The sequence below is a fragment of the Hypomesus transpacificus genome, unplaced genomic scaffold (assembly GCF_021917145.1).
Source record: "Hypomesus transpacificus isolate Combined female unplaced genomic scaffold, fHypTra1 scaffold_30, whole genome shotgun sequence".
In the NCBI taxonomy this organism is placed as follows: Eukaryota; Metazoa; Chordata; class Actinopteri; order Osmeriformes; family Osmeridae; genus Hypomesus; species Hypomesus transpacificus.
The window spans coordinates 1,956,963-1,980,077 of record NW_025813826.1 but is presented as its reverse complement, the minus strand read 5'-3'; the positions used below and the strand labels follow the sequence as shown (position 1 = coordinate 1,980,077).

General features: G+C 46.9%; 1 protein-coding gene across 2 annotated transcripts in view; it reads left to right on the top strand.

Annotated features, from left to right (window-relative positions):
* Window positions 1-22,719, top strand: part of setbp1 (SET binding protein 1) — a 32,807-nt gene extending 10,088 nt beyond the window's left edge. Inside the window, exons 3-7 of one of the 2 annotated variants that reach the window (XM_047015349.1) lie at window positions 9,520-9,899; window positions 10,860-13,184; window positions 13,266-13,473; window positions 15,310-16,303; window positions 19,259-22,719. In XM_047015349.1, the coding sequence (XP_046871305.1) occupies window positions 9,520-9,899; window positions 10,860-13,184; window positions 13,266-13,473; window positions 15,310-16,303; window positions 19,259-19,701 (4,350 nt within the window). In that variant the 3' untranslated portion in view covers window positions 19,702-22,719. Of the gene's footprint in view, window positions 1-9,519; window positions 9,900-10,859; window positions 13,185-13,265; window positions 13,474-15,309; window positions 16,304-16,833; window positions 17,721-19,258 lie in introns of those variants that run through there. The other variant, XM_047015350.1, reaches the window with a different exon arrangement.
* The last annotated feature ends 396 nt before the right edge of the window (window positions 22,720-23,115 follow it).

The window sequence follows — 23,115 nt, the reverse complement described above, 5'->3', positions numbered from 1 at the left end:
CTATCAGTCTGGCTGCCTGTTTGTTTCTCCAACTGCACATGTGTTGGATCAGTTTCAGCCTTGCAAACCCCTCATTCTCTGTGTCCCACCCTCCCCCTCTCCCTCCATCCCCCTCCTTCTATCCCTCTATCACCTGCCAGGCCAAAAGCCTATCAGTGTAATGCAGACGGGGGCACTGGAGAGGAACAGGTTAAAGAGAGTGTGTGTGTGTGTGTGGTGTTTGGGTTAAATGCTGTCTTTGTGGTGGTGGTGGTGGTGTGCGGGGCGGGGGAGGGGTATGAGTTGGGGGGTTCTGGCAGGGAGCAGATGGACAGCTTCTCAGTTGTATTGTGTCTGGAGCTGCTGCTCTTTCTCTCTCCCTCTCCCTTTCTCTCTCTACATCTTCCTCTCTTGCTCGCCCTGTCCCTCTCTCTCTCTCCATCTCCCTCTCTACATTTTCCTTGCTCACTCTATCCCTCTCTCTTTACATATTGCTCTCTCTCCCTACCTCTCTCCCTCCCTCTCTCCCTCTATTTCTCTTTACCTCCCTCTTTCTTTCTGTCCCTCTTCCTTTCTTGCTCTCTCTCTCTCTCTCTCTCTCTCTCTCTCTCTCTCTCTCTCTCTCTCTCTCTCTCTCTCTCTCTCTCTCGTTGTAGTGGCAGATGGTGGTGGAGATGAGGCCAGAGTGTGAGTAGGAGGGAGGGAGGTAACAGGGGAGGTAGGATGGGAGGGAGGAGGGGGAGACAGGCATATGGAGAGCCTGGTTAAGGGGCCCCCCCTTAAAAGGGGAGACACAAAAAGAGAGGGTCACTAAGGGGGACTCTAACGGAGAGAGAGAGAGGGGTGGGGGGCTCTGGAGAGGGTGAGAGCAGAAAGGATGCCGTACACACACACACTCACATCGAGCTATGATATGTGAGATTGTTACTCTGGTTATCTGTCCAGGCCCCAGAAGGTGCCACACAGCTCCTTAATGAAGTTCTCTATTTGTGGACAAAGATAAGACCTAGCTTCTCCACACTTCTAGGGGATGAGTTTGTTTATTTATGTGTGTGTGTGTGTTAGCGTGTTATTTTGCCTGTTCTGGCAGTGGTTTGACGCATGTATTGTCTTTACAAACCTTCTCAGTGGTCTCCAGGCTCAGTGTGTGGTTTGTGTATGTGCTTGTCATGTTCTTTTGATGTGAGTATTCATCCCCTGTTGGGATGGTGGTTGGTGACCTGTGGGACTTGATGAGCTCCTAAAAGTAATTGTGTGTATTCATGTGTGTATATGTCTGTGTGTATGTATGTGTGTGTCTGCCTGTCTGTTTTTCTTTGTGTGTGTGTGTGTATGCATGTGTCCGTATGTGTGTCTACGTGAGTGTCTTCTTGTCAGTATGTGTTTAAGCGTGTGTGTATCTGAATATCTATGTGTATGTGTACCTGTGTATATGTGTGTATCCATGTGTCTGTATATGTCTGTGTGTGTCTGAATCTCAAAGCTCTTCTTAGCCTCTGGACTGTGTTTGAATGTGTTTTAAGGGGGATGGGCAGATACAAGGCTGAGTGTGTGTGTGGGTGTGTGTGTGTGTGTGCATTTGATGGAGGGGGTGGTCTCTGAGTGATTTAGCACCACTGAAACACCAGCTGTCTATCTGCCCCCCCCCCCTCCCTCCACAAACACGTACATATACACACATCCATGCTCACTCTGTCTCTCTCTTTTGCTCTCTCTCTCTCTCTCTCTCTCTCTCTCTCTCTCTCTCTCTCTCTCTCTCTCTCTCACACACACACACAAACAGCCATCTTACACCTCGTCTCTGTGTGTCTCTTTTTTACACACATGCAAACACACGCACACATAAACATACAGACATTCTCACAATCTCTGTCTCGCACTCTCTTTTTCTCACTCTCTCTCTTTTTCTCTATCTCTCACACACACACATCCTGAACCTCATCCAGCAGTGCTACCTCTCACTGAGAGAACAGGGCTGACACACAAAGACACACAGAGACACCATGTCACACAAAGAGAAGGACTGCTTCCTAATCAGCTGGGCTTCTGCTGTGTGCAGCGGACAATGAATGACTATGCAAGGTCAGTCCTGGTGAGGGCTCAGTCACACAAACACACACCAACACACATTCCCATTCCCAAACACACACACTGCTAGCTGAAGAGAGGAAAAGTCAACTCTGACCCTGTGTGACCATAGGGCAGAGGGAGGTGGATGGCTGCACTCTGGAGTTGTACTGGACAATCGTGTGTGCGTCTCTTTTTGTGTACCAGTGCAGTGCTTCTTTGAATGAAATACTTTTATGATCTGGCAAATCATAATGATCTGGGTCTTGGAGTGTATCCTGCCCCGATGAAGAATACCATATTTGAGTGAACCACCATGGTTCAACATGGTGGCAAACGTGTTTATATAATTTTTTGCAAACCTGAGCCACATTTCAACTTCAAACAGAGCCCAGTTCTCGACATAACGAATCACAGACAGACAGACACAGATATTCCTACCTTCACAGTTAGATGTGTGAGGGAGTAGGGGTTTAGACGGGAGTCAGATGGCTGAGCGGTGAGGGAGTCGGGCTAGTAATCAGAAGGTAGCTGGATCGATTCCCCGCCGTGCCAAATGACGTTGTGTCCTTGGGCAAGGCACTTCACCCTACTTGCCTCAGGGGCAATGTCCCTGTACTTAATGTAAGTCGCTATGGATAAGAGCGTCTGCTAAATGACTAAATGTAAAGACAACTGATGTCTGGTTCATTTCTTCTTGCCCTCAGGGCTTTAATATGTATGTTTGTTGGGTTGTGTTTGTGTGCGTTAGCACTAAAAGTGTGTGCCTGTGGACCTTTTATGCTCTCCCTTTGGTTTCATCTGTATAATTTATTCTGTTTAGTGATGGTTTGGTGGTGTTGGTGGAGTGATGTGTGTGCATGGGCATGTGAGTGTGTGTATGTGTGGGGGAGGGGGGGGTAGGAGCAGAAGGAGTATTGACTTTCACAGTGCATCACTTGAAGCTTAAGTGTGTTTGTCAGTGAAATAAGATCTAACATCAGCTGTCTGACTGAGGCGCTCCTGTCAGAGGCACCGACAGGGGACTTATGCGTGTGTGTGTCAAGACAGACCAAATACTACAAAATTAAGGAAGACCTTGTGTTACTGTAATGATCCGCTTGAACAAATCCCCTCAGATTGTACAGTCTCTGTGTATGAGTGTGTGTGTATGTTTGTGTGAGTGTGGCTGGCTGGAATCCCTAGGTGCTTCTTTCCTCCTTCTTTTCTCCACTCCTGTTTTCAACCATATCTCTGTTTTTTGGGCAAGTTTTTGTCTCTCCTTGGGGTAGTGTGCAGCTCTACCTCTTTCTTCTCCTGGTTTCTGTAGTTCTCAGACTGTGTGGAATGCCACTCGGTGTGACCTTTCACCTACAGAGAAAGGGGGGGGGGCTGTGGGAGAGAGAGGGAGAGGAGGGAACACTCACACAAGTTTTACACACACACACACACACACACACACACACACAAACAGCAACCACACTGGACTCCTTATCCAGTATTTGTTTCTATGTAGCCTAAGTTGCTCTAATTGCATGTGTGGGGGAATGTGTATCTGTTTGTGTGTGCTTGTGTTGTGAGGGAGGGAGAGTAAGAGATGTTATAAAGACAGGGAGAGAGGGTGGAGTGTCTTTCTGTTATTGTGTTGTGAGGGATAGAGTGGAGTGTGTTTCTGTGAGTGAGTGTTGCGAGGGAGAGAGAGCGTGGAGTGTGTGTGGTAGTATAGTTCTGTCTAGTGGAGTATAGAGGGTGGAGTGCTGCCTCACACAAAGGCGTTATTGTTGATGAGCGGGGGCTGGTAGCCTTGCGAGCAGTCTGATTGGTTAAATTTTGCCTTACTTTGCCCACTTTCTGTGACACTGAGGAGGTCATTATAGCAGCTTTGTGTGTGTGTGTGTGGTTGATTGGATGAATGTTTGTGTGTGTAAATGTGTGTGTGTGAGGAAGGGGCTACACACCAGCAGCATGAAAGGAACAATCAGCATGTAATCACTGTAATAACCCTGCTAAAGCAGCTTTATTCACAAGTGAGACATGCCACACACACACACCATCAATGGTGATAGCAGGGATTAGAAAGGTACGCTTTGTATAGCATATGAATATAAATGTGTGCCTTTATGTGGTAATAACACACTCCGGTTTAAACAATCATAGACTTTTGTTCAGAATTATGTCATCTGTGTCTGCTTGAAGAGTATCTAGTGGAGTGTCTAGTGGAGTATAGTCGAGTACAGTGTTGACTAGTGGAGTATGGAGGAGTATTGTGTTGTTTAGTGGAGTATGGATGAGTATAGTGCTGTATAGTGGAGTTAAGTGCTGTCTACTGGGAGTACGGTGCTGTGTAGTGGCCTATAGTGGAGTATAGTGCTGTCTAGTGGAGTATAGTGGAGCAAAGTGCTGTCTACTGGGAGTACGGTGCTGTGTAGTGGCCTATAGTGGAGTATAGTGCTGTCTAGTTGAGTATAGTGCAGTAAAGTGCTGTCTATCTACTGGGAGTACGGTGCTGTCTAGTGGCCTAAAGAGGAGTATAGTGCTGTCTAGTGGCGTAAAGAGGAGTTACTGGAGTAAAGTACTGTCTAGTGGGAGTATAGTGCTGTCTAGTGGTGTAAAGAGGCATATAGTAATGTTGTCTGTGCTGTCTAGTGGGCGTATAGTGGTGTCTAGTGGAGTAAAGTGCGGTCTTGTGGGCGTATAGTGCTTTCTATGGCCTTTAGAGGAGTGGGGTGCTGTCTCGTGGGAGGACAGTGCTGTCTAATGGCCTATAGAGGAGTATAGTGCTGTCAAATAGGTGTACAATTCTGTTTATTTGGAGGATAGAGGAGCATATTGTTGTTTAGTGAAGTATAGAGGAGTAATGTGCTGTCAAGTGGTGTAAAGAGGAGTATTGTGCTGTCTAGAGGACGTTTAGAGGATTAGAGTGAGTGTATAAAGTATAGTGCTGTCCAGTGGGCATACATAGTGGAGTGTAGAGGAGTATAGTGTTGTCAAGAGGAGTATAGAGGAGTATAGGGATGTCTAGTGGAGTATAGAGGAGTATAGTGATGTATAGTGTGAGTATATATGGGAGTTTGTGCTGTCTAGTGTAGTATAAAGTATAGCGCTGTCTAGTGGCGTATAGAGGAGTATGGTGATGTTCAGTGGAGTATAGAAGACTATATTGATGTCTACTGGGAATAAACAGGAGTGCTGTCTTGTGATATAGTGAGTGATAGTGAATAAAGAGTGTAGTGGATTTGTAGAGGAGTATAGTGGAGTTCATCATGTCTGTTAAAACACTACTTTGTTGAGTCCTTCTGTTGAAGGTCAGTGGGTTAATCTCCCCAGTGCCCTAAGCCCTCTGTGTGAGAAGGGTGGTGTCACCTCCACTCAGTAGCTACAAAAGATTCTACACACACACCACTATGTTACATACACCTTACCATGCAGCGACACACACACCATCATGCAGCACACTCTGCAGGCTTTCTCACACTCTCCTTCCTCCTCCTCCTCCCTCCTCCTCTCCTTCTCCCATTCTCATCCTCTCTTCCTCCCCCCATCCTCATTATCTCGACCCACATCCTCTTCTTTTCCTTCCCCTATTCTCCATTTCTCCTCCTCTGTCCTCCTCTTCTGCTGCTCCTCCCTCCTTTTACTCTTGCTCCTTCTCCCTCCTGCTCCCCCTCCTCTCCTCCTCCATCCTCCTCTTCTCCCCCGTCCTCCTCTTGCTACTCCCCCATTCTCTTTTCATCCTGCCTTTTCCTCCTCCTCCTGTCATCCCCCCATCCTCCTCTCCAACTCCCCCATCCTCCTCCTCTCCTTCCCCTGTCCTCCTGTCTTCCTCCCTCAGTGCTCCGCTCCTCCCCTCCTCCTCCTCTCATCCCTGGTCCTCCCCTCATCCTACCCCCATCCTCCTCTTTTCTCCCATCCTCCCTGCTGTGAGTCTGCTCAGGCGAATGAATGGAGCTCTTTATTCTCTGGAGAACTGGTGGGAAGAACGAGAGAAGGAGAGGGGGGAGGGCAGTGAGGGAGGGGTCCTGGAGGAGTCTGTGAGAGTGGCCACAAGATCAACAGTACTATAGCTTGTTTTCTCTCTCTCTCTCTCTCCTTTTTATCCCTCTCTTTTCTCTGCCTCCACCCGTATAAGTGAGGCGGACACAAAAGCCTGTTAGTATTCATGGTGCTTGTTTGCAAAGAATGTCTGTGTGTGTGTGTGTGTGCATGTATGTGTGTGCCTGGAGTTGTCAGATGCCCAGATCACAGAGAAACGGTATTGAATGAAGCTGGCAGGGTGTGTGTGTGTGTGTGTGTGTATGTGAATGAGTGAATATGTGTGTGTGTGTGTGAAACGGTATTGAATGAAGCTGGCATGGTGTGTGTGTGTGTGTGTGTGTGTGTGTGTGTATTTGAATGTGTGTGTGTGTGTGATAGAGGGAATCATATCAATCATGCTGTTTTGGAGGGAATCTCAGTAGTCAGGTTGGGGAACCTTGCCCACTCTCTTCACCCCCGTCGTCTCTCTCATGCTACCTCACACTCTTTCTTACTCTCTGTATCTTCTCTTTTCCTCTCTCTCTCCCTCTTGCTCTTTGTATCCTTCTTTTTCTTTGTCTCTCCCTCCTTATTTCTCCCCTTCCCCCCCTCTTTCTCGCTCTTCCTTCTACTATTTCCCTTTATTTTTTATTGTTCGTATTCTTCCCTCCTTGTCTCACACTCTCATTCTTTCACTAAACTCGGCCCCTCTCCCTATCTCTCCCTCTCTCCCTCTCTCTCCCTCTCTCTGTCTGGACAGCTGCCCAGTTTTATACACAAGGAAAAAATGAACCACTCCAACCACTGGGCATGCAGCCAAATACATGTAAAAGGCTGTGAAAAACTATTTGAAGGGCATTGTGTGTGTGTGTGTGTATGTGTGTGTGTGTGTATGTGTGTGTGTGTGTGTGTGTGTGTGTGTGTGTGTGTGTGAGGGAAAGAGACAGAGAAAGCGAGGGGGGGAAAGGGATGGATTTGGGTGGGGCTGTGTTGGTTTTCTCTCATGTTTGAAAGAGCGCTAGTCAGAGTGGACCAGTGAGACAAGAGGAGGAAAATGGAATGGTGGAGGGGGGTAGATAAAACATCAAATGAAAATAATCCGTTTGACATTTCCTGAATAGAGTGCGACAGCTTTGACACTTGCTATTCAAAAGTTGGCCACTTAAATGTGTCTGTGTTGGGTATGGATTAAGAAGTTAGTTTGTGGGTAAGGATGTACTGATATTTGTGGGAAAATAGGTGAAGTACAGATGGAGTAACGATAGATAGGAGGGAATTTAAGGTAAAGGTTCTCTTTTGCGCTGTCTCTCTCTCTCTTTCAGGCCATGGTATATGGTTATTACATCAAACCTAAGGGCCGGTTGGCCTAACACAAAGCGGAGGGCCGACAGCCAGGGGCACCGTAACGGGGGAAGATAAGAACGATTTTATGGGCCCTGGTCAGACACGGGGGCCCAACAGAACACCATACTTTTGTGTATGATTTAGATTTAGGGTCCCAAATGACAAATTAGCCAGGGGCCCCAGATATCCTAGCGGTGCCCCTGCCGACAGCCCCTTAGCTGTGATAACCATGTATCACAGACTGAAACAGAAACTAAGTATGGCAATATTAGAGATATACTCCAATTTACATTATTTGTATATAAAAAAAAATAAAATGAGTCAACATATAGCTGCCTGCACAGCATGCGAGGCGGTTGCTAAGCAACACAAGCAGCTAGTACACCGTTATATAAATGTCATTAGTTGGCATTTTTGGGGGCGTTTTGCTAGCTAGCTAATTTTGTTAACTTTTACAGGTTACCCTTAAATCTGTCAATGTTGTTAGCGAGCTAACTTTGTTTATTAGCTAGTTAACTTAATAGTTTGTTACGCTAACTGACACAGAGTGATACTGAATTGGAGGATCACAGGATAAGACATAGCCATATATACCAGTATCAGATTAATTGATTTGAACTACCTATTTTATTACGTAACATATATATAGTATATGCATGTTGGTGTCGCACACAAGTTCAGTAGCCATTGGCGGCTCACGACATCCATCGTTTAGTGAGTCGGCTGCGCACAATAGTGCAGTAGTTGTTGGTGGTGAATATTAATGCAGTGCTGTTGTGCTCAACAAGGCAGGGAACACATTTATATATTTATAGGCCTATTTTGTTTTTGCAAACTGCTCATCCCAACAACTACACACCCAACGCAGCACGTACTTCCAATACACCGATTGATTTCTAGATACTAGATATTTGGTTCTCTAGATAATCTAGCCACCGACACATAAACACACAGACAGACAGAGAATCCTGCATTTATTGTATACATACAAACGCATACTGTACAAACATGAGTATATATAAAGACTACATATACTCACTGTACATTCAAATAGTCATTGCGTGGTGTGAATAAAACAAAAGAAAAGGTAAGAAAATAGAATTCAAATAGAAAAAATGTTATGCTTACGCATCATATCTTGTCTTTCTCTCTGTTGGTCTCTCTCTCTGTCTCACTCTTTCTTCATATTTCTCTCTGTCTCTCTTTCTGTGTCTTTCTCTTTCAGTTTCTCTCTCTTTGTCTGTTATTAGAAACCAGGTATTAGTAACAGTAATCTGAGAAGGCGTCCGTATCATGTGTCTGTCATCCCACCCCACTGTCCCTTGTCTCCAGTGTTACCACACACGCAAGAACACACACACACACAGACACTCACAGTGATACACACACACTGACTGATACAGACACACAAATAAACACAGTGACAGATACACACACACATACACGCATGCTAATATACAGACACACGCATGCACACAATGGCAGATACTCACACACTCACACACACACATTCAGGCATCTCTCAGATTCATCCCAGTGTGTCCTGGGAATAGCAGCCAACCCTGACAGTGCTGTGTGTACTTTGTAGATAAACAGTCTGTCTGGGTTAGCGTGTGTATGAATGCAGTTTGTGTGTGTCTGTATGCTTGTGTGTGTGTGTGTATGTGTGCATGTGTGTGCATGTGTGTGTGTTTGCGTGTGCAGCCTGTGCTCCGCTGATAAAGAGCTAGCTGCTGCCAGTGAAACATGAGCTGACTACAGATGACTTGTGTAGGGCTCAGGAGAATGCCTGGGAGAAAAGATGGAGAGAATAGAGGAAGAGATGAGGAGAGGAGAGACGAGGAGGGCTCTCCCATACCAAGGAGTGTGTTAGTAAAGTGGGTTTTGTGTTTGTGAAGTGAAGCGTTTGTGTGTGTGTGTGTGTGTGTGTGTTTGTGTGTGTCACATCATGTTACTTTTTTTATAATACATGAAGTCTTTTTGTATTTTCATATGGAGTCTCGGTAGACAATCATGTGAGAAACTCGGGAAAAGGTATAGACAGCTATTGTGTTATGCAGAGAATGAAACTCATATCACAGTAAACATGACATTGTGTGTGTCTTTGTGTATGTGTGTGTGTTCTTCTCTCTTCAGACGTATGAGCGACTGTTCAGAGCAGTGGAGCAGAGAGAGGGCGGCATGCTACAGCTACTGGGAGATCACACACCACCCAAACACCAGCACACACACACACACACACAATCACTCACACACACACAGCTCCAGCACACAAACCAACTGTCCCTGACTCAAACAAACCTACACACTCCAAACTGGGACATGTTCTCTCCTATCCCAGCCAATCACACAGACAGCTCTGTGGAACAGGCAGCCACAAATAGGAGTTCTTTAATTGACACAACCTACTCCCAGAGAGGCTCAGGAAGCCCCTCCCCTCTGAGGTCAATGACCCCTGATCCTCAGTTGCCTGTTGTAACAGATGCCAGCATCCTGAACCTCACCTCTCTCAGCAGGTATGTATGCTCTATGATAACATATGTGACAGGTGATGGACATTTTTTCTCCATTTAGTTTATGGTCATTTTTCAGTTTTTTCAATATATTTTTGTAAGCTTTCTAATGATGTATCATACATTGAAATCTGAAAATATATTAAGGAGATATGCTTATTTGAATGTTGGTACCTCTTAAATCAACTAGTGGAGAAAATCCCCTTGAAAGATTTTGCAATGGGAACAATAGCTGGTTAATTCCACTCCCAACGATATTCTGGACAAATTCAGCATTGCAACTGCACTAGCTAGCTAACATAGCATCCGTTTGGCTAAAGGCATACAAATGCATGGCTGTCAATTCTCTGCATGTTTAGCACTTACCAGCAACAGAAAATCATGAACATGCTTGCCTACATATAGCTAGATGATCACACAGTCCTTAAACAGGACATATCGAAAGATACTAAACGTACTCAAGTACCGTAATCTTTGGACACGCGTTTTGTCGCATTTTTTGACCCTGCGGTTTATATAACGGTGCGGCTAATCTATGGATTTTTACAGCTAATGGTTAACGGTTAATACATGGGAGCTTCCTCAAGCAGCCATCTCTTTCCCGACAATCCCCTCTGTGCACGAAACCTTACATATGGTAATTAAACATTAAAACACCTGCAATTTATAGTCCAGTGCGGCTTATATATGTACACATAATTCAATTTAGCTGCTACGGCTTATATAACGGTGCGCCTTATAGTCCAAAAATTACTGTACTTCAGAACGTTTCACGGCCTATGACGGTGTTGTGAATTGTGTAGGCTACATTGTTCCCTTTCATCATGGATGTACAATTCGATTTTAGAATTTATATTAATATTACATTTCCGTTGTCGATTGTCTTACCAGCAGCAATACATTTGTTACTTTAATAATTACTTTAGTTTTTAGTAATAATTAGCTCTCTGTGTCTCTCTACAGGGGGAGGGGTCTGCAGGAGGTTAGCGAGCAGCTCTTCGGGAACATCAAGAGGAAATATGGCAGGAAGGACTCCCAGAGGGTGCTGAGTAATACCCACAATGCTGAGCTGTGGGTGAAGCATATAGAGAGAGGAGGTGAGGGACTGCAGGATGCAGAAGAGAAGCAGAGGGTACGGAGAGAGGAGACCCAACAGCTGCTTCTGGAAGAGAGGGAGGAGAAGAGCAACATGAGGAGGAGAGGAGAAGAGGATGACAGAGAGATGCCCATGCTAACGGAGGAGGGCAAAGGAAGGAAGAAGAGAATAAGGAAGGCTTTCCATGAGTCATTTTCCATGGAGGACCAATCAGAGCAGCTGCTGGATGTGGAAATCCCTGAGAAGTTCCCCCAAGGGCCCCCTGACCCCAAAGTGGCATCCAAAATGGTTGCCAGAAAACGTGAATCTGGCCTTATAAAACGAGCTGAGCTGGATGCAGAGAAGGCAGGTAGAGGAGAGAATGGTGATAGAACAGAGAGAAGAGAGAAAAAGAGGGTGGAACCAGTCTTGAGCCAAAGCAAGAAGAAGAACTTTGCTGTCCGCCCTAGGACCAGCTATGAACCCAACCCCACTCTGCCTAGCTCCAACCCCACTCTGCCTTTCCCCAACCTCAATCTGCCTAGTTCCAACCCCACTCTGCCTAGCCTCAACCCCAGTGCCAGCCTTAGTCCCAGGCCGAGATCCAATCTCAGTCCCAGGCTTAGGCCCAGTTTCAGCCCCAGTCCCAAGACAAACCTTAGCCTCAGCCCTGGAACCAGCCCCAACCTAAGCCCCAGCCCCGGACCCAGACCTAACCTAAGTCCCAGTCCCAAACCTAGACCCAATCTTAGTCCCAGGCAAGGACCTTACCTTAGCCCCAGTCCCGGACCCAACCTTACCCCCAGCCCCAATCCCAGGCCCAACCTTAGTGCTAGTCTTAAACCCAGGCCTAACCTTAGTCCTAGTCCCAGACCCAGGCCCAACCTTAGTCCTAGTCCCAGACCCCGGCCCAACCTTAGTCTCAGCCCCAATCCTAGACCCAACCTTAGCACCAGCCCCAATCCTACACGCAACCCTAGTCCCCGACCCAATCATACACCCAACCCTAGTCCCAGACCCAGTCCCAACCTTAGCCCCGGTCCCAGGCCAAAACCCAGGCCCAACCTTAGCCCCAGTCCCAGACCCAACATAAGCCTCAGCCCCAATCCCAGGCCCAACCTTAGCCCCAATCTCAGTCCCAACCTTAGCCTTAGTCCCAGCCCAAGGGCCACCCTTAACCCAATCTCCAGGCCCAGCCCCATTCCTACTCTAAGGCCAACTAAGGTAAAGGATAGGTGGTCCTATCTGAAGGCGAGGAGTCCTCCCAGCCCCAGTCCCTGGAACAGTATTGACCCTCCCTCTGCCTTGTCTGACCCCCCCTCAGCCTTCCCCATCACCCCCTCCAGCCCCCTGTACACTAACACCGACAGCCTGACCGTCCATCCCCCACCGAAGAGGAAACGAGGACGCCCAAAAAAACAGCCCCTCCTAACAGTAGAAACGATCCATGAAGGCACCTCAACCTGCCCCCCCAGCCCACCTCACTGCCACTTCAAGGCAGGGCTGGGCCGTGGACGGAAGACCCACTCGCTAACATCACTAGCCCAAATTCCGTCCTCTAGTGCCAACCCTAATGGTCTGCGGCTGCCCCGCGGGAGGGGGGGCCATGCCAGGCAGGTGAAGAGGCTGAAGCTGGGCAAGATGCAGAGCATCCTCAACGAGATCCTGTCAGGCTCCGCACATAATGGCAGCCTGGTGCTGAAGTCATCCGCGGCTCCAGTCACGTCGGCTATGACAGCCGTGGCCTCCAGCATCGAGGCCCGTTTGGGCAAGCAGATCAACGTTAGCAAGAGAGGAACCATCTACATTGGCAAAAAAAGAGGCAGGAAGCCCCGGGCCCAGGCCCAGGCTAACCCTCCCAGAGCCAGTACCTATGACAACATCCTAGTGCCTTCCGTCCCCCCCACCAATTCTCGCCCACCCTCTTTCCGGCCAGGCCTTTATGAGGCCTCCATGCCCAGCCTGCAGCCTGTCTCAGCCCTACCCTCAAAGCCCTCAGGCAGGGGGGCTCTGCTGGGCTGGAAGCTGTCCCCACCCCGCCTGCTAGCCCACTCACCCTCCCATCTAATAGAGGGGGCATCGGCCAAGGAGGTGACGCTGTCTCCCATCAGCGAATCGCACAGCGAGGAGACGATCCCCAGCGACAGTGGTATCGGTACGGACAACAACAGCACGTCCGACCAGACTGAGAAAGGCCCTGCCTCCAGACGCAGGTAGGCTCTGCCGGCAGTTCGTCTATCTGGTTGATTTGTGCATGTGGTGGTGACCCTAACATTATGCTAACATCGTTACAGGTACTCCTTTGACCTGTGTGGCCTGGATGCTGCAGAGGCTGCAGTTCTGGAGGCGTCCAGCCGAGCCAGCAGAGGGCACTGTGAGAGGCAGGTGGCAGTGGTGGACAATTTCCTGTCGCAGCAGGAGAAGAAGCAGAAACACCACCGTAGGAAGAGGAAGTGCCTGCAGAGTCGTGACCACTTGCACTTCCTGTCTGAGCTCGAAGAGGTCAGCCGAAAACCACTCAGCCCAGAACTTCGCTTTTCTGTTATGCTGTCCAGTAAATTATGGGTTTAAAGGCAGGGTTGGTAATGTTGAAACACACGTTTTGTCATATTTGCTGAGACAAACCTCCCATCCTGATAAGTAACCAATACATCAATAGGTTTGACTGTAAAATATTATAAATCAGTGGGTGTCACAGGACTGTAATAAACACGACCAATCATTTAGTTACAGTTTTTTACAATTGCTAAAACACTAAACCCCATTCTCTGAATCAAATGTTCAGTGAACTAAACCAATTTGTCAAATCAGACACTCTTTTGGCAAAACTCTAAACACATTCTCATTCACTAAACACATTTTGCACTGTGATGCACTTGTGCTGCAAAATGGTAAACACACGCGGCAAACAGTAAACACAACTACAACACAGTTGTCATCTGTATAACACAATGACTCAAAACTGTTCATTCTGGTTTGGGACAATGTAAGCTTTCACCGTGGTGTCCGTGTACGAGAATAGTTCAACATCAAACAGCATTTTTTACTGTAAATGTTTGCCTTCCACCATACACCCCTTTTCTCAACCCAATTGAAGAATCTTTCTCTGCATGGTGGTGGAAGGTGTATGACCGAAACCCATAAACCAGGGTACATTTCCTACAGATAAAGGAATTGGCCTGTGGTAACATAGATGTAGAGTGTTTTCATGGCTGGATCCAGCACACCAGAGGGTTTTTTCTTTGTTCTTTGTTGACAGTACTAAGTTGTGATGGTTACTGTAATATTTTCAACTCAAATTTACAGTATTTGTATAGCCCTTTTTACAAGCAATGTCACAGAGGGCTTCACATATGCCAATAGAAGTGCCCCTCAGCCAACCTCAAGCTTCAAGGAACACAAGGAAAAACTCCCAGAATTGTTTTTAGCAAACCTTGGGATGACCAATTCAGTGAGGGATCGCCTCCTTCAGAGACGGTTGGTGAAAGAGAGGTGCAGAACACAGGCTAAACATAGTCATACAGCAGGAAAGTGTCAATGGGTGTTGAAACACCAAAATCCAGTGTTTCAAAATCCATTATTTATTACTAAAGTAAATGAATTTACAGTGTAAACATAAACAAATTCTTCTTTACATGTAACTACATGTCCTGGATGCTGTGTTCTCAATTTTTTTGTGTTGTGTCTAATGATTGCTCCATAGTGTTTATATATTGATTGGTTGTGTTTATGATCTGAAAGCATAGTTTAATTTTGAGCACAGGTTACATGGTTTAGGAGCGAGTGTTTGATTTTGCCAGAAGAGTCATAGGTTTTGGAAATTGAGTTCGAATATTTGGTTTTGTGTTAACAGTTTTGAGAAAATGGTTGACTGTTTCAAGAAATTAGTTTTAGCAATCGAGAAAAAACGTAATGATTGGACGGGGTACTTGTCTGTCTGTCTACTTACCCCCCGACAGTGTCAGACATGTGTTCATGTGAAGTCATGTGTTATGGGGGAGTGGCTTTGAAGGGAGGGGGTGAATCTTTTTAAACCCATACCAACATTTCAAGGCTTGCAAAACATACTGATCCTGCCTTTAACGTTTTAAGGTGTGCCTTTATATCCAAGTGTGTATGTGTGTGTCTGAATGTTTAGGTGTGTGTTTCTGTGTGCTTAGTGTGTGTGTATCAGTGTGTGTCTGTGTGTATTTTGATGTGTGTGTTTGTAACTGAGTGTGTGTCTGTCGGTGTGTCTGTGTATCAAAGTGTGTGTATATCTAAGTGTGTAGGTGTATGTAGATCTGAGTGTGTGTCATGGTGTGTGTCTATCTAATTGTGTGTATTTCTGTGTGGTAGGTGATGGTAAAGATGCAGCAGCTACGTGTGTCTCATCGACGCTCAGCCTGCTACTCTCAGCAGTCTTACCCCTCTATCTTCCACCACTACTACCCTCTGACCTTTCACCCCTACGCCTGCGACTCCACCCCCTACCTGCGCCGGAGTGCCCAACTCAAGGCCAAGAGGAGGCGTGGCCGACCCGCCAAGATCAGCCAGCCAATCCCAGCCAAGCTGCCTTTAGTCCAGGGCTATGGCTTTCCGCTGGGTGGGGGGAATTACTATGCAGCTCCCTATGCCATGCCTTACCCCCCCCCTCTGAGCCTGGGGTACTACTCCCCCCATGCCCCCCCCCTCTACCTGCCCACCCTGGGGCCAGCACCACCCTCGCCCTTCATGAGGCCGGCCGGCCCCCCTCCCAAAGCCTTTCACCCTGGCGGCCACACCAAGATCCAGGCTGGGGCCAAGATGCGAGTCTCCAGCGCCCCCCTCCAAGGTGTTTCTGGTCGGGCAGAGGGGGCCCGGGGCATCCTGGGGGCAGGGGGAAGTGGAGGTAGCTCCAGAGCAGTGGGGTTGGGAGGGGTTCGCCTCCACAAGAGGAAACACAAGCACAAGCACAAGCACAAAGAGGAGCCCCTCCTCTCGGCCAGAGACAGGAAGGAGCTGGGCGGGATCTTCAGCGGGACCCTGCTGAGTGACAGGCGGGAGATAGCCAATCAGAGCTCCTCTGTGTTTGTGGAGAAACAGAGGGGTGTTTCCAGGACAGAGAGGGCTCTCTCTCTAGCTGAGGCCCATTTCCACTCACACCAGTTAGGGCAGCCAATGAGCAGCTTCCTGACCAACTACCATGGCCAATCACAACGAGCCTCTGAGCTGTTCTTTGATTCACACGAAGAGGCAGTCAGTGGGCGGAGTCAGAGGAGGGGATTGGCGGTGTTTGGAGAGGAGGGGATGATGTCATTCAAAAACGCCAGGAAGGCAGAAGGTCCCATGTCTGATTGCAGCTCACTCACGGGTAGGTTACCATGACAATGCTTTGCTCATTCACTCACAAAGAGGGTACCATGGTAATACAACTCTCTCTAACTCACCTACAGGCTGTTTATCATGATTATACAAGGCCTTACTCATTCACTCACCTAAAGGTTACCATAGGTACTATGGAATGTAACACTCCCTTTCTCACTCATTCATTCAATCAATCAATTAATCAATCTCACTGACTGACTCATTCACTCACTCACTCACTCACAGGCAGCTTAACACATATATATAAATATGTGTATGCACATATACAGTGCAAATACAGACACATACTGAATGGACAAATGCAGAAGTATTTTAATGCTCGTCATATAAAAAACAGGTACATGTATGTACAGGGGCAGAGTAGCTTTGCTGGAGTGTGTTTGGGTACATTCTGTATCCTGCAGTCTGGGAGCACATCTGGCAGAGAAAGAGAAAACGTAATGCATGGATGGAGACGACTATAATTCACCAATCTCTCCCATACCTCCCCTTCCTCCCTGCCTTCTCTCATGCCAGAGGCTGAGCCAGAGATATATTATTCCTGCAGGGTGATTGATGTCCTCCAGACAGGCTGTAAAAGGCCTGCCTGCTAAAGGAGCTGGCTTCCAGCCAGCGGCTTAATGACGGGGCCTAGACCACTGGAGGGGAGGAGAGACCAGGGGCTCAGTTAGAATACAGCTCCCACCCCAGGGGACCTAGGGGGGGATGACTCATACAGACTGCCCATACGTATGTGGCCCTTCTCTTCTTTCCCCGTGCTTTACCGCCTCATTCCCTCATGTTCCTTTATCTAAATCTCTCTCTTTCTATGTATACTTTCTCAACCTATCTATACTCACAAAACCTGCCATCCTCTTTTTATCTGCCTGTTTCCCACTTATATCCCCCACTTACCCCACCCCCCCAGCCTCTTCCACTGCTACAGCTTGACTTATTGCTTCACTTCACATCCCCAGCCCAATTAAAATGCACAAACACACCCACAAATACAATACAGTCACACACACAGATACACACAAACACGCACAGATACAATACACACACAGATACACACGTAAATACAAACAAACACAGGTACAGCGCCTCAGAAAAACATAATATAAGAAATAGAATATGATATATGATTGAATGCTTCTAAATCATTCCCTGCCAAATACTGACAATATCTGAGTGTGTGTACGCGTGTATATGTAAATGTGTGTGTGTGTAAACGTGTTTGGGTGTGTTAGCATGTGTTTCTACTCCCACTAATCAGAAGGTCTCACCGCAGACAGCACAATCATTTGCATAAAAGCAGGTCATCCTCTAACTGATTTAACGAGGAGACACATAAACATCCTCACACACACACACACACACACACACACACACACTCTCATGCACTTACACACTCACTGTCACATGCACACACACCAGCCACACACACACACCAACCAGCCTCTCAAATACACACATGCAGGGCTGGTCACCAGCAGATTGTATAGCTCTGCTGGAGAACAGCCTCATGGAACACTGAAGGTCATCGGTTTATGTACCGTGTATGCAGCTCATAAATTCTTGCTACTTAGTGGTGTGTGAGTGTCAGTGTGGGTGGGTGGGAATGTGTGAAAGTGGAGAACGTAAACCCTATTTGTTAAGGTAGAGGATGTAAGGTCTGTTGCGTGTGTGTGTGTGAAAGTAGAGGACATAAGGCCTGTTCAAGAACCCTATGAAACCCTTTTAAGAACCCTCTGGGATTTTTTCAGAACCTTTTATGTGAAATAATTCTAGCTAGTTCCTTTGTTAGGTTGTACCTCAACCTAAAAAGGAGAGAAAGATTAAGGGAGGAAAACTCACTTGTTTAATTCTTTGAGGGGTGTTTCAGATTTTTCCTCCATTTTGGATTTTGGCAGTATTTCAGTCCTGGGAACCTTGCCCAGAGAGAGAGAGGAGGGGCGGGGTCGGGGGGGGAAACAAGGGACAACAAACAGAAAAAAGATATAAGCCATTTTAGAAAGCTAGTGAAAGAAAGGTAGAGAGGATGGTAGAGGAGACAATGGGACAGTAAGCTGTCTGTGAACAGGTAAGAGGGGAAGATAGTGAGTCAAAGAGGGTTAGGGTGGGGAGGAAAGAGGGATGAGGGGGGCAGGGGAGGATGAGGGGGGCAGGGAGGGATGAGGGGAACAGGAATTAATGAGGGGAGGGATGAGGGTGGCAAGGAGGGATGAGGAGGCAGGGAGGTATGAGGTGGCAGGAAGGGATGAAGGAGACAGGAATGAGGGAGGCCGAAGGGGTGAGAGGGTAAAGGGCATAGTATCAAGTTTGCCAGCCTGAAGGGAATAATATGGCTCCAGTTTCTCTTGCTCAACATTTCACTGCTTCTCAGTTCATTTATGGAAGGTGTGTGCGTGTGTGGGTATGCATCATTTTGTTTGATTGTGTATGTGTGTGTGTGTTTGTCAGGCTGTGCTCCAGATGCAGAAAGTTTCTGTAGAGTAATGGTAATGGTTGTGTGTGCGTGTGTGTGTGTGTGTGTGATTGTGATTGACAGCTGGGGGCTGAATGGCCCACATGAATATAGAGTAAATGAGCAGGAAGTTGTTTATCCTGATTTAGTCAAGGAGACAGATTCAGCCCAGGTTGTGAAGGACAGCTTTCGTTCTTAACTTGCTCCCATAGTAGATGAATGGATTTTGATAGCATTAATGAAAGATGAATTGATTACAAATGTGCTCTTTTCCTCTCCTCCCCCTCTTCTCCTCTCCTTACCCCTCCCCTTTTCTCCCATTCCTCTCCCCTCCTTTCCTCTTCCACCTCTCCTTTCCTCCTCCCTCCTCTTCTCCTCCTTCTCTCCTTGCCCCCTTCATCATCTTGTCTGCTCCCCATTCTCTGCTTTGCTCTCCCCTCATCTCCTCTCCTTCCCCCTCCTCTCTACACACCCACTGCCCTCACCCCTCTCCAGGTAAGAGGAGGTACAAACGGAGGGAGGTGGAGGAGATCCAGAAGGAGGTGAGAAGGAGCTTTGATCACGTCCAGAAGATCCTGCGCGTCAAGCGGCTTCAGCGACAAGCCAAGACGGGGAACAACGTTGTCAAGAGGCGACCTGGTCGTCCACGGAAACGGCCGCTGGAGGAGTCTGAGCCAACTAGTCAGATGGAAGAAGAAAGGGGAGATGGGAGGAGCCTCGGGATGCCAGTGCTTGAGAGGTGTGTCGATCTGCCTGGGAGGCGGAGTTCAAGGCCCGGCCCGGCCCCTCAGCCTCTCGAGTTCTCCAATCACGATTCAATCTCGGTGGCCATTGAGACGGTGGTGCACCGAGCACGCTCTGTAGCATCCCCGCTGGCCGGTGGTGGGAAACGCAGGGGCCGCCGGAGGGAGGAGCTGTGGTCTCCTACCAGTCAATAGGAAAGCAGCATAGATCTCAGGGAGCAAGATGGAGGGACCGTCCAATGGCTCCCCACGCTAAATCCTTTTGGTTTTCATAGTGTACTGTATGATCTGGCCGATGCTATCCAAGGACAAGTTTTGCTATCTAGGCATTACAGGACCACAGGATGCTGTGTCTGGTCCTCCAAATTGTATGGTACTCCAGGATAAATTCATGTCTTATAGTCCTCTACCATGGTACCCTAGATCTGTAGCTCCTACATGCTTGTGTATGCTCCTTGTTTTTGACGTGTGATTGTGGCCCAGTCTTTACCTCCACCTCTCACCCCTACACACATCCCCCTCATCCTTCCACCCCCCATCCCTCATCCTTCCACCCAACTCCTGCCCTGGGCTCCAACATCAAGGCAATATGAAAAATGAATGAACTGAGAGAGGGAGGGACGGACGGATGAAGGGAGAGATGGACTGAGTGAGGGAAGAAGGGATGGAGGTAGGGGTGAGCCTGTTCCAGCCTATAGCAGTGGGCAGGCTGCACATAGAGACATGTGACCAGTCATCCTTCAGTGGAACTAGGTTACCTGGCATATATTTACTAGACCAGTTCTACCTTAGACCTGTTCAACGATAGAACTGTTCTACCGTAGACCTGTTCTACCTTAGACCAGTTCTGCCTTAGACCTGTTCTACCTTAGACCGGATCTGTTTTATCTCAGACCTGTGTTACCTTAGACCGGTACTACCTTGGACCTGTTCTACCTTAGACCAGACCGGTTCTATTTTAGGCCTGTTCTACCTGAGACCAGACCAGTTCTACCTTAGACCTGTTTTACCTTAGATCATGACAGTTGTGCATTGTTTCATAACCAAAAAACAGATAGGGGTGTGACGCAATACAAGCTTGTTTTCAAACAGAATGAACTATATATATGTAGTCATTCATTAATTTGTTCATTCACTCATGTTTTTTATACCAGCAAAGTGGATGTGGGGCCATCTTGTTGACCCTGGAACTTGGTTTAATGCACTATGAAACAGCAGACACTTACATTAATCCAACACAGCACTTCCAGACCTTGTTCCAGGCCTGGTTGGGACCTTCTCTGTGACCCTGGCCCAGATGTGGCCAAATAGTCAGTATTTCAGAAAGAATACAAATATTGAGCCAGTATTACATTGGGAACTGTCTTAGTATGAGAGCCCCCACCCCACTTCCTCCCCCCGTTTCCCCTGTGCCTTACGTTGGGTTCTTTTAGTGTTTCATATCACCACAAGAGATGGTTGGAGATAGCACCTCCTTATCAGGATTGTTGACAGAACCCTGTATCTAGCTGTCCCGCCCCCCTCCAAAAACACCGACCCCTACTCCTCAGATCCTCATCCCTACAGGTACACTCCGAGGGTGCCAGTGGAGTTCGTTGTGGAAACCATGCTGTCTTATGTTGTTTGCTATGCACCAGGCTACGCCAGGATATGACCTCATAAGGAGTGTCGGTTTTAAGTCCACCTTTTTGACAAATACAAATAAGTGGTCTTATTTAGTGACTACGAAATAATTAATGTAACCAGAATAGTTAAAATTACCAGTAATAATTTGTAATAATCTGTGCAGAAAGTGACTATCATTTCATTGTATCTCTAGTTGCTGCAGCTCTGCAGTACAGCCTTAATCTGATGTGTTTGTTGTAAATAGTAGCAATGTGTCCATTGTCCACTGGCCTGGTCGGATCTGGTTGGGCTCAGCCATGCTGGATCTGTCTCTGAAGAACTGACCAGTCCAGGCCATTATAGACCAGTATAGACCAGTATAGACCGGATCAGACTAGCAACTATCTGTACAACAGTGCAGATAGTGCGTTTAGAACAGCCTTGCATTTGGAAACTGCTTCAAAACACAGCTCAACACCCTTAGAAGCTCAGCTCATACTGGACACAGAATAACATGTGTTTTTCAGTAAGCTAATGTTCAGATTTTGGAGGGTTTATTCAGTCAGTAAGCAGATTAGTGTTGGTCAGTTTTAATATACTATGTAACTATGTATAAACAAATGAACACCAACTGTCAGCATGGATAATCTAATCCCTGTGCTGGGATGTGTTGACTGAGGTTGCTGTTCAATTTCAGGATTGGTGTACTGGTATTAGACTGGTGTACTTGCTCTAGACTGCTGTACTGGTTCTTGATTGGTGTACCGGTATTAGACTGGTGGTTTGGTTCTGGACTGGTGTACTAATATTAAACTGGTGTACTGGGTTTTATTTATGTACTGGTTCTGGACTGGTGTAGTGGTATTAGACTGGTGTACTGGTTCTATACTAGTGCTTTGCGGTTTGCCTGACAGTCACCGTCAGTGGCTTAAGGTCAGATCTGACCCCAAGTCAGCAGTCATCACCTCATACCACACCCGGTCAACTTTGAGGAAACCAGTACATGTGCATTAACAGAGCACAAAGTAAGCTCTTCCACCTGTGTTGGCATATTTTGAGTTTAATCTTTGAATATTTTTATTAGTCGGTTCCCCTTTCTTTGCATGCTCTATTTGATTCAATGCATACATATTTTAGACACGGAAACTTTAACTATAATTGAAGCTGGAGCAAGACTTGTACATTGTTTGATATGTTTCTTTTTTGTAATGAATTTTTATTCATAAAGCATTTTGTACATTGTATGAATATGAACATCTGCAAATATTTGACATATAGAAATAAGTAAATACTTGGGCATGAATATGCATATATCCGTATGTGTTCAAATGTACACATATTTTGTATCTGCATTAGTTCATATACAGATATATGTCTTAAGCACATACTGTATACTTGCAATATATGTATGTATATCCATGTCCGTTGGCATGCTTTTGGTCATGTTTATTCTTCATGATCTTGTAGATAGTTTTTTTTTCATTTCTCTTTCCTGGGAGAGAAACGCTTGTTCCTCAGGCTGACAGCCCTGAGAACTTCTAGAACAACCATCCTTGACCTTGTCATGTGACCCTTCGTGTGAAATAATAAATGACTTTATTAAGCTTATGATGTCATCCAAGTGTCTTCAGATACAGTGGTGAACACAGAGATGTCCTCCTTTCCCTTCTGCTGGTCCTCCTTCTGCTTCCCCCCATCCTCCTCTTTTTGGTCCTCCTCCTATTGCTTCTAATTTTGTTCCTTCTCCTCCTGCTCTTCTTCCTCCCCCTCTTCCTGCTCTTCCTATTACCCTTCTTCCTGTTCTTTCTCCTTCCCATTTTCCTGCTCCTCCTTTGGTCTCCTCCAGGCTGGGTGTTTATAATACCCTATAATACTATAATATCCACCTGCATTGTGGTGCATCTGAGGGGACTGATTTAACTGCAACACGCATCACCATCAGGAAGGGAGGATTAATGTGTAACATCACTGGTGCCAGCTGCTCCATCAGTACCACACCAGAAT